We start from the raw sequence: 15211 nt of genomic DNA on the forward strand, positions 1-15211 counted from the left end.
AAGAGTTTATGGGGGTCGAGCACACCAGTCTCCATCAGCTTTTGCACTGTGTTTCTGTTTAAAGTGGAATTTGTAGATACTTGCACAGTTCAACAGTATTTTTTCATTCTGTCTGCTTAACAGCCCATCATGTCAAAGAAGACCAAGAGGACGCTGAAGGAAGAAAACAGATTTTTTAATGAGGATTGGGAATTGCAATATTATCTTGTTTCTGCTAAAGATAAGATGATTTGCTTGCTTTGAGATACTGCAATATCAACATTAAAGAAATTCAATGCTCATCAGCATTATTACACTCGTAAGGACCACAGATATTTTAAATTAGAGGGAGACGCATGAAAAGTTGTACTGCAGAAATTAAAAGATGAAAAGCGAAAGCAAACATAAGTCTTTCAAGCAGCAATAAGGCCTGGAAATAATGCAACTGAATCAACTTACAAAGTAGCTTACCAACTAGGGGAAAAAAGGGAAGTCATTCAGTAATGTAGAAATTGCGAAAGAATGCACTGTCGAAGCTGTAGGATGTTTAGACCCCAATAAAGTTTCAAAGTACAACTACCTCTTTCAAGGAGAATGACTGGCAGCATGAATTAACCTCCAACTTAACAGAACAACTTCATGCAGTACTTCAAAAGGAAAACATATATTATTCGATCACTTTGGATGAACTGACTGATACTACTGACTCGGCGCAGGTTTTATACTTCATTCAAGTCATAACTGAAGATTTTCTTTGCTACAAAGGGTTACTCGCTTTGGGCACTCTTGGGACTAGGAAACAGGGAATAGAAATCTTCAACAACTTTCAAGATAAATATTGTGAAGTTGGACTGAATTGCAAATTAGTGAGTTATGTACAGATGGTGCACCTTCTATGACAGGAAAACATGAAGGGTTTATTGCACAGATTAAAAAAACAGTATTAACAGATCCAGATGCTCTCATTTTTTTCATTGTATCTTGCATCAGCAAAATCTCTGTGCTAAAGCTACTATTTTAAGTGACACTTTGCAACGAATTGTAACTATTGTTAACTATATCAACTCGGCATCCTCAGTTTCATAACAGGCCGAAGTTAAACCATAAAATATTCAGTGTGGATTTGCCATATCTAAAGTGAGTTGGGTATTGCAGGGACAGATGTTAGCCAAAATTTTATCTCTGCAAGAACAGACAGTTAAATTTTATGAAGAACAGAATCAGCAAATGTGAATTATTGAGAGAAGATTTCCATAGGAATGCAGCATTTCTGTGTGATATCATGTCAAATCAAAATGACTTGAATATTCCTTTGCAAGGTAAAAGAGTCTATATATAATATGTGGCAAAAAATCCAACCATTTCAAAAAAAGCTATCTTTTATCAAAACACATTTCAAAAGGAAATTTCGGATGAACATTTTCCCCAGTTAGCAAAAGTCACTGATGAGGATGATATATGCAAATCGTTTGAAGAATATGCAGCTGTTAGAGACCTATTAACTGGAGAATACAATGAAAAGTTCACTGACTTTGAGAATCATGACATCACACTCAAATTAGCATTTCAGCCCCACCTAGTTGATATCACCAAGGCTCCTAAAGAACTACAGATGGAATTGACCGAGCTCTCAGTAGATAACATTTTAAAGTCATTGTCTGATGCTAAGAAAGATCCAACTGAAATATGGAAAAATGTAGTAGAATACTCACACCTTTGGCAACATGCCTGAAAAATGCTTTCTTGCTTTTCAACCACTTATTGCTGCAAATCTACATTCTCCTACCTAACCCAAATCAGGACGCCCTTAAGATCACAAATGACTGACACCCACCTAGAAGATCAACTGAAACTGCAGACCTCCATGCTGCAACCAAAATTCAAATGCTTTCCAACAGAAAGCAGACAGAACAAAGTCATTAAAAGGTTAGTTAAGTTTAAAATTAATAGTTTTCATTTTTTGAAATTATTAAGTACAAGAGTAGATTCTTATAAAATAATATACATTTTTAAGTACATCTAATTGAAGTTTCTTGAATGCGGCCTTATTTCATTACAGCTAAATTAATGTGGCCTTCCAACATGAAAAAGTTCCCCACCCCTGGACAAAGGTGAGCTGTCTGGCCCACAATGCTCTACTTACTTCTACCCTGCTTGTCCTTCAAGATCTACTGCACTTTGGCTGGAACTCATTAAGGACACAAACCACCCTCTATCCTGTACTGCAAAGTATTCATGTTCAGGAATGAAGCCCTCCAACGGAGGCAGTATCACTGATTTTTTAGTATTCTCCCCATCCCAGAGAACCTAGTAGAGTCCCTTCCAACTAGTAAGTGCTCTAGGAGAAAAAATAAATGAAGCCAATCAAAACTCCAGGTCTTTCATGTTGCCTATTCAAAGACATCATACTTCAAATTGACACTCTTTCAAAGGTAGAAATTCATAAGTGGTTAATAATAAAACCTAAGGAAAACTCTTCAGTTTTTGTTACTTTATTATAACACAATACTACCTTAACAAAAACTTGATGCTAAACTAAACCTATTCATTACTATTTGCTGCTTTCTTCATTATTACATACACAGATGAACAATCATGAAGCTGTGCTTTCCAACACAGTATGCATGGCCACATGTGACCATGGAGCATGCAGCACGGGGCTTGACCAAATGGAGCTGGGCTGCATGTCTAAATACAGACTGGATCCCAGAGGCTTTGTACAAAAAAAAGTAAAATATCTCAGTAACTTTTATACTGATTACATGTAAAAATTATAATATTTTTAAATACATCAAGTTAAATAAAATATTGTATATTACTTAAATTAGTTTCACGTGTTTCTCTTATTTTTCTTTAACACAGCTACTAGAAAATGCAAAATTACATATTTGGCTCATCTTATATTTCTATTGGACAGTGCTGTTCTAGACATTAAATTTATAAAACATCTGTCTTGCACCTCAATATCCAAAAAAGCTATTGTGAAGACGAAAACATCTTGCCAGGCTTATTTTCATCATCATTTCTTGGGAGGAAACACTGCACTGATGCCCACTCCCCCCACACACACATATACTCTCACAAACACACATTTACATACATACTTTGTATACATTAAAAAGATCCTCTTGACTCTTGTATATTTGGATTTTCCCAGTGCTAATATTTCTGTGCTATATTTCAAATTCATTAGTTTTTAGGACCTGTAGTTTATCATAAAATATTGAGTAATTTCTTTTTAAAACAAATCTTTTTTGGATAAAAATGAGAGAAAGGACAGAGCACGCAATACACTCTACTGGGCAACGACTAACTAGCAGAACGTCTGTGAGTAAATAAGCTTGGATGAGTTATCGGACATTTTAACATTCCACATCACTACGTATCACTTCATGTCAAAAGGGGCAAAGGATTAACAGGTTCAACACAAGGAAAAAAAAATTCACTCATCCGACCTATTCCATATGTATCTGTTTTAATACTGTTTCTTTTAATCTGTGAAGTTCCAAGTTTGCAAAATTCTGCACTGCAGTGTAATAAAAAAAGAAAAATGTTTAATTAAAAAAACTACAGCAACTGGCTGGCTATCATTATTCATTTTCACCCATGTCACGCCTGAGAAAGCTTTGCATATTTTAAAAATCTATGGATCCACTAAAGCTGTCAAAATCCAATCTCTGTATACTTCCCACTTCTACATTTGAGTAAATCAGAACTACATTTACAGGTTCATAAAACTTTTTGACTCATCCCTATGACATGGTGGTTTTTCCCCTCAATTTGTTCTCATTACTAGCTGAAGTTAATGAAAAGGTCTTAAAGAATGATTTGCAATGAAATTATGTTTCTGCTTCAGAGTATCCACATAAGCTATCCTGACTTTTCTCTTGTAGAATAATGTGGTTTCTAAGGGTAAAGAATATACTAGAAAAAAGGAGGTTTCTCTTTTTGCCAGCATATGTAATAAAACCAGTTAATCTCAAAAGGAAACACAAAAATTTCACTATGAATCTTGAAAATGACCACTGAAAACAAATATTTAATATTCTTGAGTGAATTAAATTTATGAAAACTGAAACATTTTACACAAAGTCTCATAGTAGAATATCACTCTGAAAATTACTTGTGCAGCATTTATCCTACTAGGAAAGGACTGTTAGAAAAACAATCTCAAACATTTTTCCCACATTTTAAACTAAAAAAGCTAATTCTTAATTTGAAAACAAAGGAAAAGAAACTCGAATTAAGATGTTTCTATATAGGATTAACTGTATGCCATCTCAGGAATACCAACATTAATTTGTAGTTAGAATACTGTCAAAAGAAAAAAAAAAGGGAGGGGAATTTCAGATAAAGCATCACTGAGTGTGAGAACATTATACATAAGTTACAGGTAGTAGCCCAAAAAAAGCTGAGTCAAGTTCCTCCACTTACTTGGCGGATAAGGAACAGCAGCTCTTCCATCCTTCCCAAGAGGTCGGTCTTCTGTCCCAACTGTAGGCATTTTTGATGAGCGTAGTGCGGGTGATACAGCCTAAGAACAGATTATTATCATCAAAACAGAGTAACACAATTGTATATAAGTAGGGCAGCAGTCAAATATTTCCTAGCATGTGCCTATTGATAGGTGCTTCCTTACACAGCATTCACCAGCTGAACTTCTAGAAAAAACAGCAGCAAAACAAAGGAGATGGTTACAAGTATGAAAAAATGAGTGACCGCGTCTTTTTTTCATGGATCTTGTGACAGCAGACTGTGTCATGGAAGCAAGAGCATGCCAGTCTTAAGCAGTTCTTCCCTGCCAGGTCATTAGAAGAGTAGTTTCATGGATACGATGATTACATTAGGGTGGTGCTTCCAGCAGTAACTGGCAACTGGTCTGGTTTCCCTTCTGTTTGGACACAGGCAACTAAGAGAGTGGACCTCAGGCCCTTCAAAGAGATTAATTTTCTTTTTTTATTTTTCGCCATAACAAACTATGTACCTTCTATATGTATTTTGACAGTTACTATTCCTCTTTACAAAAAATTACCTTATTTCATAAAATTATTGAAATATATAGAATGTTTTTCTCTGATCTGTTATTCAAAACAAATGTAGTCTCTTACTAGTCAAGATTATCTTTAAGATCAAATGAATTTGTGACATTAAAATGTAATAAAATAAAGCAAAAAAAAGGATTCTTACAAGTAGAAGGCCTTTTATTTATTTATACTTACACAATGTCAGAGTTGAAATGTAAAATTAAATTGAAAGACACATGAGATGAAAACTCAGCCTGTTTAATAGCCTCCCAACTCCATTTATTAGTAAGACGAATTAGGGACAGATTCTAAGGTAAACTGTTCATGTTATTAAATGCCAGACTAAAAAAGCAGAAATACTCATTTCAGAGAAATGAAAATTCTATTAACAACATCCAACCATCCTTTGCATATTAACATTACTAAACATATTTTCCAAAAATGTAAACATTTCTTCAGTAAGACTAATAGTAACTCATAATTTAGACAGAGAGTAAGTTCAATGGCCTAGAGCACAGACAGCAATCATTAGGGATAGTGGCTGTGAACAGTACAGGGCCATTCCACAGTGTTGGCTTTTGTTCTCTTCTTCCTACTTCTTTGATTTGTGATTCCTTTTCTTTTCACAATTTGTTCCCATCATCATTACCAAAGGCCCTAACCTAACCCCAGGCAGTTTGTGGCTTTCGGTAGATAGTCAAGTTCAAAAAGATCTCCAATGCCTGAATCAACAATAAAGAAATAAGTCATTTCTTCTACTGGAGTTTTTCACGTTGCCATGTCCTTTTCCTTCATGTAGCCACTGTGTGAATCCAGATTCTAGTGTTCCAATACAACAAAAGCTACCAAATAGAGGACTCTTGTTTTCTACACATCAGATTGAGAATAAAAAATAGCACTCAACTCTACCAATGTACTCAGCAACCCTCAGAGGAACATATTATCAGCAGAGTCCAAAGCCCTACTCCTGGCCATAACCTTCCTAGCCCTGATCACCATCAGAAAGCAGACCAATGGTCTATTCATTACCCCCAAAAGCCAATATAGTTCATTCCTGTTGCTGAATTAAGGCTCATTCCACACTCAAACTAATGTCCCTCTCAGCCTCTCACTGACCCCAGTCTTTCCACATTTTAAGTCGCATTCATTCTTCAAGGCCATTATGATCTCATCATCTTCTAAGTACTTATAACACTAATGGTGTACAATATCTGTTAATTATATACATTTTAAAGTTCCTGGGCTGTAGAAATCTGATCCCTACTTAACCCTCAAGCCTTAACTTAGACCCTGCTCCCTTGTCACTTCGTATTTGCACACCCAGCATCTTTGGATTCAGGTCTATCACTGCACTCAATGTAGTAAGTACACCATAACTTTATAAGCTGTTTCTCATTAGGTCTGTTGAGTGTCTCGAGTATAAGGGCAGTAATGTAGTCATATTTGTAACCTCAATGATTAGCCTTAGTACTTGCCACAAAGGAATTAATCATCAAATGATTAATAAATGTATGTAAAATGAATAGGGAGGTAGATAAGTGAATAATTGAAAGAAAATAAACTAATAAATTGACTTCTTCGAAAACAGAGCCTATTTTACTTGTCTCTAGGTCCCCCAGAAGTAACAGGCACTTATATTTACCCAAATGTACACGTTGGTTAGGGGGATGAGGAAACAAATTTCTTCTTGGCTCAGCTGATCTCCAAAGAACCATAATTTTTCTTAAATGTCCCTTTAATCATATGATGCCTTATATTATTTAACTTCTATGTATATAAATACCATTTTCCTACCATGATGTCATGATCCTAAAAAGTATCATATTTGCATATCTCTCAAAATGTAGACTAACCTTTAACTTATTAGATAAATAAAAAGTTATGTGGGCATTATTTTAAAAATCTCATTTAAAAGGATTACATAATACATTTCTACTATGACTATATCATAGTCACATGATATGTAGAAGAATTTATCAAAATAAATGTGAAAGATTTCAGTATTTACAACTGGAATAACACTAATGGAAAAGAGCCGTCCATAAACAAAATGCAAGAGGTGTTAGATACTACACTAATAACTTCTAGAACCTTTTCAAAGTATACACTTTTAAAGAACATTCAGAACCTAAAATAAGAGCCCCCAAATTCAATAAACCAAACCATAAAGAAATACTGAGACTCTGAAACAAAGTTCTCCCATTTAGATGTGTAGCTACAGCAGACTCACCCCCAGTTCGTCGTCATCGGAATTATCAAAGATGTTGTCTAAGTCATGCAGGGAAGGTGCCAAATCTGTCACCTGCGTAAGGCTACTGGAGCCAGCTCTGCCAGCAGCATTATCCTGCCGGACGTCTGTAGGAAAGAAGGCAAAAGAAACAGAATGAATAACTTCACCAAGCAAAAAGGAGTGAGAAGAGGACATGGATCTCAACGAACAAGACCTGCCTGTGAATTTTTTCCCTATGGTTTTATTTAAATTTAGAGACAATTATTTCCAAATACGTTTATCAGTTTTGAAAGGAACTGAAAAACAAACTATTAAAAATATATTAAAGATGAGATCAAATTATTGCTATTACACTAAGAATATAATTTCAAATAGGGAAGCATCTCCCTCGTATTTTATTTTAGCAACAATCCAAGTGAGGCAAATAATCATTGTACACACCTGTTTTAGTAGCAGAACTGAAAATAGACATGGCATTTTTCCCATCAGGCACCGGCGTGGAATGACCTGGTGTAGTGACATCCTTGGTACCAAATCCATCCTCTGACTGTATAATAAATTCAGCCAAACAAAACACATGAACACCAACCCAAAGTGTGGAATATGAGGGAGAACACAAAGAATTAGAGGGTAGAATGGAACTTGTTATGAGCACAAGTATGATAAACCATGGTCTATGCAACCAAAGGAAATAAAAGATATGTCCTTTCTCTGGAATTTAAATAGAACCAAGAACTCCCCCACTCTCCCCTCAATCCTACGGGGTATTCTGAGTGAATCATTGTTTTATGCCTAAACAGTACTGGTGGCATTTGATTACAGACCTGCCATGGTGTTAAAAGCTGCCTTTAATAACATTTCAGATGTTGAATTATAGATCAAGCTTTCTGGATCTACACAAATCTCTGTAAAGGAATCCAAAAAGCATTCCCCTGAACTATACTGGCCTCTTAAATTGTCTTACTTCCTTTACTCTCAAGAATACCTCCTTCAGTGGCTCAGCATTTTAGAATGTCTTAAAATTTAAGGCTAAAGACAGCACACACGCCCAGTACTCATTTTTATGACAATGAAACCAGTAAAATTAATACTGACAGTCAATGGGGTAGTGTTGATATTAATCCAGAGAATATATAGGTATAGCGCTCAGCACAGTAAGCATAATAAGTGCTCAATAAATAGGAGATACTGTTATCAACATTTTCTCTTCACGTTTTGGGTATTTTGGAATAATATTTAAAAAGAAATAAGCAGGGAGCATAGGCCAACAGGAATTAGCATATGAGAGGAAACATGCACTGTACAAGCTATAGCCTGGAAAATATGAGGCTTCATTTATGTTCGGCTGACTTTTAAACAAAGGTGAGCCATGACATAAAAAAGAACAATACGGTGTTCGATACAATAGTACCAAGAGCATGAATATGGGGACCGAGCAATCAGGCAAGACTATCTCAAACATTCTGCCTCCAAAGTCTTCCCATACATGTTGTCTTGACAGAGATAGAAACCCACACTGTGCTGGACTCTATGTTAAATGGTACCTTAATCTTTTTCAGGGAATCTTTCTCCGTCCCTTGTTTGCATTTCTTGTTGGCTGTAAAGATGTATTTTATGTCACCGTCCTCAAAGGTGTATGGGTCATTGACTTCTCCCAGACTGTCTCCAGGTTGTTGTGATAGAGGCAATGGGTCAAGGAAGTGGACTGGCTGCACATGGGGCTGCTTGTCTTGCCAGATTTTAAACCGCTTGTTAGGTTGTGCTAAGAGTCTAAAAAGAGAAAATGACAATTTAAACAAGACAAAATGATTGAAATTTTTTTTTTAAAAAAAGAGCAGCATTTATGACTTAAAGCATTATAAAGCTTCAACTGAACTTGAAAACAAAACTAAAAGTTCACCTGTACAGTCATTTGCTTTTAGAGATTACATTCATGACTAAATAAAACTGAGTAGGCTTCGTCAAGAATATATGTCTTTGTCTCTGAGTCCATGGGTTCCACTCAAGAGCATGGGTTCGCAGGACAGACTGCCTACATTCAAATTCCATCTGTGTCACTTGCTAACTGTATGATTCTGGTTTCTCATTTATGAAACTGATATAATAATATGATTGTGGTGAAGATTAAATGAGATAATCTGTGTATGGTGTTCATGATAATGGCTGGCTCAAAAGCACTATGAATGTTATTATTACTAGACACGATACATACCTGAATGCATGCAAAGCCTTTCTCAAAAGTGTCAACATACAAAGAAAGCGCTGACAGCAATATGGAAAGTCTACTAAAGCCATAGTCTTTTTAATTAACAAACAGTAGGCCAAAAATAAATTAATACATACTGAGTGTACTAAAATGCCACAATGAGACCTTTATATGCCAGCATGTTTAAACGACATGTGTATTAAACAAAGCATTTGACTTTTAAACATTTTCTACATGTAGAGTCTAGAATGGCGAAGAAAAGCCGCTTTCACTTTGGATGTGAAGGTTTAGCAGGGAGAGATGGGAGGGAGTCCATGCCTTTTTGGTGGGTGGTAGGTGGGTGGCACAGAGAGTTGCCTTACCTTTGCAATGCAGTGCTCTCTGAGTTTACCTCCATTTTGGCATCACATCTCTCACCCTGGAGCTCTGGAGGCCTGAACTCAGCATCATCACTGGATGGGAGACGATAACTATGCCACCACTTATCTGATGACTCTGGGTTCGACGGCCTAATCCCACAATATAAGGCTGTCTCGCTGACCTCTGCCATCAGAGGCAGTCTTTGGCCTACGAGAACAGTTCTGTCATCCAGAGTAGACAATGGCTGGAGTTCTAGCCCATTTCCATAGAGGGCTGGATTCACAGGAACAGATGGTGGGTCCAAACTCTCCGTTTCCTGACCTCGTGGTTGAGGGCTGAGTGTTGGCGGCAGAGGGGATATAGGGGAATGAGGTGAATCCATAGGATTCAGATTCATTTGCTTGCTTGTATTTCTGGAAGGCACGGCCATTTGCTTATCATACTTCCTACTGCTAGACACCTCTAAGGAGGAGTCTATCCCTGCCAACCCTAGCTTCTGTCCTGGTGTATCTTGTTCCATGCATAACTCTTCAGCCACAGAGGGCCTATGGTGAAATGGTATCAAGGGTCTCTTTTGCAACTTGTCTCCTTTTTCCTGTCTTTCTGTTGTTTTGTGCTTAGAAGAAGCAGGAGGCGGTAAAGATGAAGATGATGATGTTCCTGCACTGAACCCTGGTTGAGATATTGTGGGAGGTCGACTAGGTCCTACTGCACAACGTTTTAAAAGTTTATGCCTAAAATGAGAATTAAAATCAAGTCAACAAATACACAGATAAAAATAACTGCATCATCATAACACTACGAAAGAGGTGTCTCTGACAAGAGGTTATGTCTTTTAAAGCATACATTAGATGAATTAATACATCTAAAAGGGCTCTAGGTTTTAATTATACTTATAATGATTAAAAAACGCAATACATCCTGATGAAAAATGAAGACTCAATCATGTACAGGTTAAGCAGGTAAGAAATAGACTTAACAAGAAATATAAATTAATACATTGCTAATTTCAAATTAGCAATTTGAAAAATTCCAAATCACTAAAATTTGGTGAGGGCCTTAGATAAGCTACTCATAATCCATCTTAAAACCACAAGAGTAGAGTAATGATCATCTGCCAAAAAAAAGAGAAAGTTTTCAATTTCTATTTTACAACACTCTACCAACTCTAACATAGAATGGCTTATAATGGCTGGTAGTATTATAAATTGGGAATAAAATAACTATGCAACTCGCCCTCAAAGTGTGAACTAAGATAATGTGGGTAAATCCTAAGACTAGAAACCTTATATGCTACTATAGCTATAAAAGAAGGGATAAAAGACAACTTCGGATCTTGCAGACAAACGTTAAAACGAGATAAAAGTAACAAAGTTGTGAGTGAACACTAAAACCACACACATACACATATGCACCTGCACCAGCTAAGCAGGAACACCAAGTCTGTTCACATCCTAACATACTTCTTGGCAAGCACAGGCGTGAGAAATGGCTCAGTAAGGGCCCACTAGATGATGCCAAGGTTTAATCTGTACAACAAAGTTATATAGCAGGTCAGCCAGTTCTTCTCAATATATAAATCATTTCCAGGGAAAAATGTGAGCTCTCCTGCCAGTGTAGTAGTAACTCTCTGAGGCCACTAGGGTGGCATTAAATTACTGCTGCATTGCACTAAATGATGCCCTAGTGGGCAGTAAAAGGGATTTGTGTGGCATAATGGGATGGTTTAGTGGGACAGCAGGATGGCTGCCCTGCTCTGCTCCATAAGGCCATTAAATAGTGAGAGGACTGGACCATTCCATGATGGGTTTGGTAATCCTGCAACAGATAATCTGAAAACACTCTTGCCAAAGTCTTTGCTGCTCTAAAAAAATAAAATGAAAATTCCTGATTTCTTGTCTTTAAGCCCAAAGGGCATGGTACCCTAGTAACATGTGAATGTCTGGTTGGAAAACATCTCAATTATATCTTCTAAAGGTGCTTATTTAAAATCTAGTCTCTAAAAGTCTTTTATGTAAAACTTTCTAATGTGGATTTTTTCAGAGAGCATTTAACCATACTAGTCCTTTGATAGATATTTTATGATACCATCTTCAAAGCAAGGACTTTTTGAAAGTGGATAATCATATAAAGTCAAGTTTTTTCAACTGTATTTAATGACACAGCTACCTTGCAAAATAGTTAGAACAAGGAATGCATCGGTAGGTTAAGAGACTACCGTGGCAAAACTCTGAGCAGGAAAGGGACCTGACCGGAGCAGGCAGCAGGAAGATCAGGTCCACGATACAGGTGATGGGTGGCAGAAAGAAGGGCCAGATAGCATAGAAATACACCGTGGCTAAAAGTACAAGGGAGGGAAAAGGATCATAATAGATATTTCAAAGGAAGTCACTACGAAATCCACTGACAGACTAGATCCAGAAAATGAAGAAAAATAAATGATCAAGTTTCTAAGCTGAGAAGGGAAAGTTGTGATAAAAATGACTGCAATTGGCTTCCTGGTTTGGGGGGAAAGACACATCAATATCAAGGATATTTCTTAAAGGCGTCCTAAAAAATAACACTATGTGAAAGTTAGGTCTAGGGATAAAAATTTGGAAGCCAATGGAATGGTGCCCTGGTATACACACAGCTATAAAAAAGACCCAAAGGTATAGGAATTTTGTGAGGAAATAAATAATTCCAGAAAACAAAAGAAAAAGCATTATTTATTTGTACCTAAAAATGATTAAAAAAAAGTGCCAGGTAGCTAATAAAAATGTCATATAAATCAACAAAAATGTTATTTTTTAAAAGTAAAAAAATCTAGGTTAAGGAAAAGAGTAGGAAAAAGTAAGATGAAGGCACAAATTAAATGCACTACAATTTATATCCTACGAACGTGCTAAAAGGTGGGCCGTAACTTGGCTGTGGGCTGTCCATATATCAACGTTAATGGGGAAATACTTATTGTCACACAGTTCACAGCAGCCTATGGACAAAAGTAAAAGCAAGTATTCAGCTGCAGTATACCATATCTATGCTAAGATCAGAGAGGGGTTCTCACATGCTCAGAGAGAGAACCCTTAATGAGCAAACAACTTCTTCAAAAACGAGCTCCCTGAAAAATCAATCATGAGTTTCATTAGGCTGATCCTTACAACATCTCTCAACAAGACGCTTTTACCGAAGCAGAGCTTGATGAAAGAGAATCAACTCAAGGAGCAGAGAACAGGAAGAAGGTGTCAAAACTGTTCCATAAGTGTACACATATGGCAGTTTGCACATATTCTTAGGGGGCATATGGACCACCTCCTATCCTGAAGCTAAGTTACTTATGCCACGTTAAGAACCCCCGATCTAAAATAGAGGAATGAATGGCCATCTTCTAAATAGGCTTATCGCAACTGAACTTTTCATAAATATTAAACAGTATCAAATTTTAAAATACACACTTTAGAAGCAGAGCTACTCAAAATTGCTCAGTAAGTGAAAATCATCACCACATGCTCTAACAATCAAATGAACTGGGAGAATGAGACTTATCTCCACTTAAAAAAATGTAGGAACCCCGGGCTGGCACAGTGGCTCATGCCTATAATCCCAGCACTTTGAGAGGCTGAGGCAGGAGTATCACTTGAGGCCAGGAGTTCAAGACCAGCCTGTGCAACAGAGCAAGACCAGTCACTACAAAAAAAAAGAAAAATTAGTAGAGGGTTGTGGTAATAAGCCTGTAGTCCCAGCTACTTGGGAGGGTGAGGCAAGAGCATCGCTCGAGCCAGAAGTTCGAAGTTTGAGGTTGCAGTGAGCTATGATGAGACCACTGCACTGTAGCCTGGGGAGAGAGCAAGACCCTGTCTCAAAAAAAAAAAGTAAGAAACCTAATGAAAATCCATGACAACAAGATTTTTTACTACCAAAAGGAATAAGTCAAGGAATACCCAGGAGGAGTACAAAAATCTTCTACAGAAAACAGTTAGGGGTCCTACCCTAAGACCTTAACGAAGGGACAATTAAGGCACCATGTCTACATATTAGCTTTTAGCAGGTGTGACCAGATGCCTGCCTCAGTCATCAAAGAACACCATCACTACCAACAACAAATTATCTATAGAAAAATCTATTTAATCCAAACTCTATTAACTTAAGCTAACCTGTTTTCAATACGTATTTCTACTTTAAAGTTAAGAGAAAAGTTCTTTAAAGGGCTCGGGATTGTCTTGTCAAACTGATGCCTTTTAGCTTTGAAGTAATTAACTGAAAAAATTTTGTGAGAGCAATTTGTTAACAGGGCCAGTTATCTAATAAGCTCAGAGTTCTGACAATAAAATTGTATCATTTGCATATGAGAAAAGACTGATGTTTTTCTTCTCTACTAGAGGAGGAAGGAGATTTAAAACAAAACAAAAACATAGGGAAGAACTGGTCTGTGAGGCCAGGAGATGAGCCAGCAAAATGTGCCATCATTCTATTTGACTATTATTTTGCCTTTTCTAACTACCTACCTGGAACAAGAACAGCTGACTCTTTGGGTTGGATCCACAAAATCCCAAGTAGCAGGATTGTTAGCAGGCTCTTCTTCAAGAGTTGGAGTTGACATTTGGCTCCTCCTAAAAAGGTTAAAAATGTGACTTATGTGTAAACATGAGATAATACTCAAGGCTCCTGGGGAGAAAAATGTTTAGAAGAGTTGAAGACATTTTACATAGTAATGGCATCTGGCTGATATATAGCTCTGAGCGACCAAAGGAAAAAAACTACTTGTTCTATGTACTAGAAGACTCAAAATATTTCTATTTAAGTTGAATGTACATTTTAACATGGGTGGTATATATAGCAATTAAACAATATCTGGCATTATTAGTTGTGGCTTATAAAAAAAAAAAGGTCACCTAAGTTATGTAGAAATAACCTATCTTTTAAAAGTACCTTTCCATAGCATCTGTAAATTATATACCCCCTGATAAAGATTGTTTAAGTCACTCTTAAAACTCCAACAGGTTGAGGATTCCTAATTTAAAATCCAAAATGCTCCAAACTCCAAAATTTTTTGAGTGCCGACATGACGCCACAAGTAGAAAATTGCACACCTGACCTCACGTGACAGTTACAGGCAAAATACAGGCATACAATATACAGTTTATTCAGTGTCCCCAAGGGTGTTACGGTACAGCATTGGAGGTGGAGACTGAAAGCCTGCTGCTGCTGTTTAATAGTTGATGCGTGCATTCTGGTAAGGCTACTGCGGTGCTTAGTACCTTGAACACATTTTTTCACTGTATTAATGGTATGTCATATTTTTTACTAGTAACTACTCATGTGTGAATAAGTGTAAAAAATGATTGCTTATCAGTAGCATATAAATTCAGAGTCAGGAGATGGTGATGCCAAACCACCACAGATTGTTCACAGGATGGCTGAGATATTGACACC

The 15211-nt window shown here is 36.9% G+C and overlaps 1 protein-coding gene across 1 annotated transcript in view; it reads right to left on the reverse strand.

Annotated features, from left to right (window-relative positions):
* The window catches only part of MED13L (mediator complex subunit 13-like), a 287723-nt gene that overhangs the window by 37402 nt on the left and 235110 nt on the right, over positions 1–15211 (reverse strand). Inside the window, exons 9-14 of the mRNA XM_012663527.1 lie at positions 14284–14388; positions 9802–10533; positions 8778–9003; positions 7675–7780; positions 7234–7358; positions 4414–4513 (exon numbers count right to left, since the gene is read on the reverse strand). Of these exons, the coding sequence (XP_012518981.1) occupies positions 4414–4513; positions 7234–7358; positions 7675–7780; positions 8778–9003; positions 9802–10533; positions 14284–14388 (1394 nt within the window). The remainder of the gene's footprint in view (positions 1–4413; positions 4514–7233; positions 7359–7674; positions 7781–8777; positions 9004–9801; positions 10534–14283; positions 14389–15211) is intronic.

Source organism: Propithecus coquereli, unplaced genomic scaffold (genome assembly GCF_000956105.1).
Source record: "Propithecus coquereli isolate 6110/MARCELLA unplaced genomic scaffold, Pcoq_1.0 Scaffold81, whole genome shotgun sequence".
NCBI classification, from domain to species: domain Eukaryota; kingdom Metazoa; phylum Chordata; class Mammalia; order Primates; family Indriidae; genus Propithecus; species Propithecus coquereli.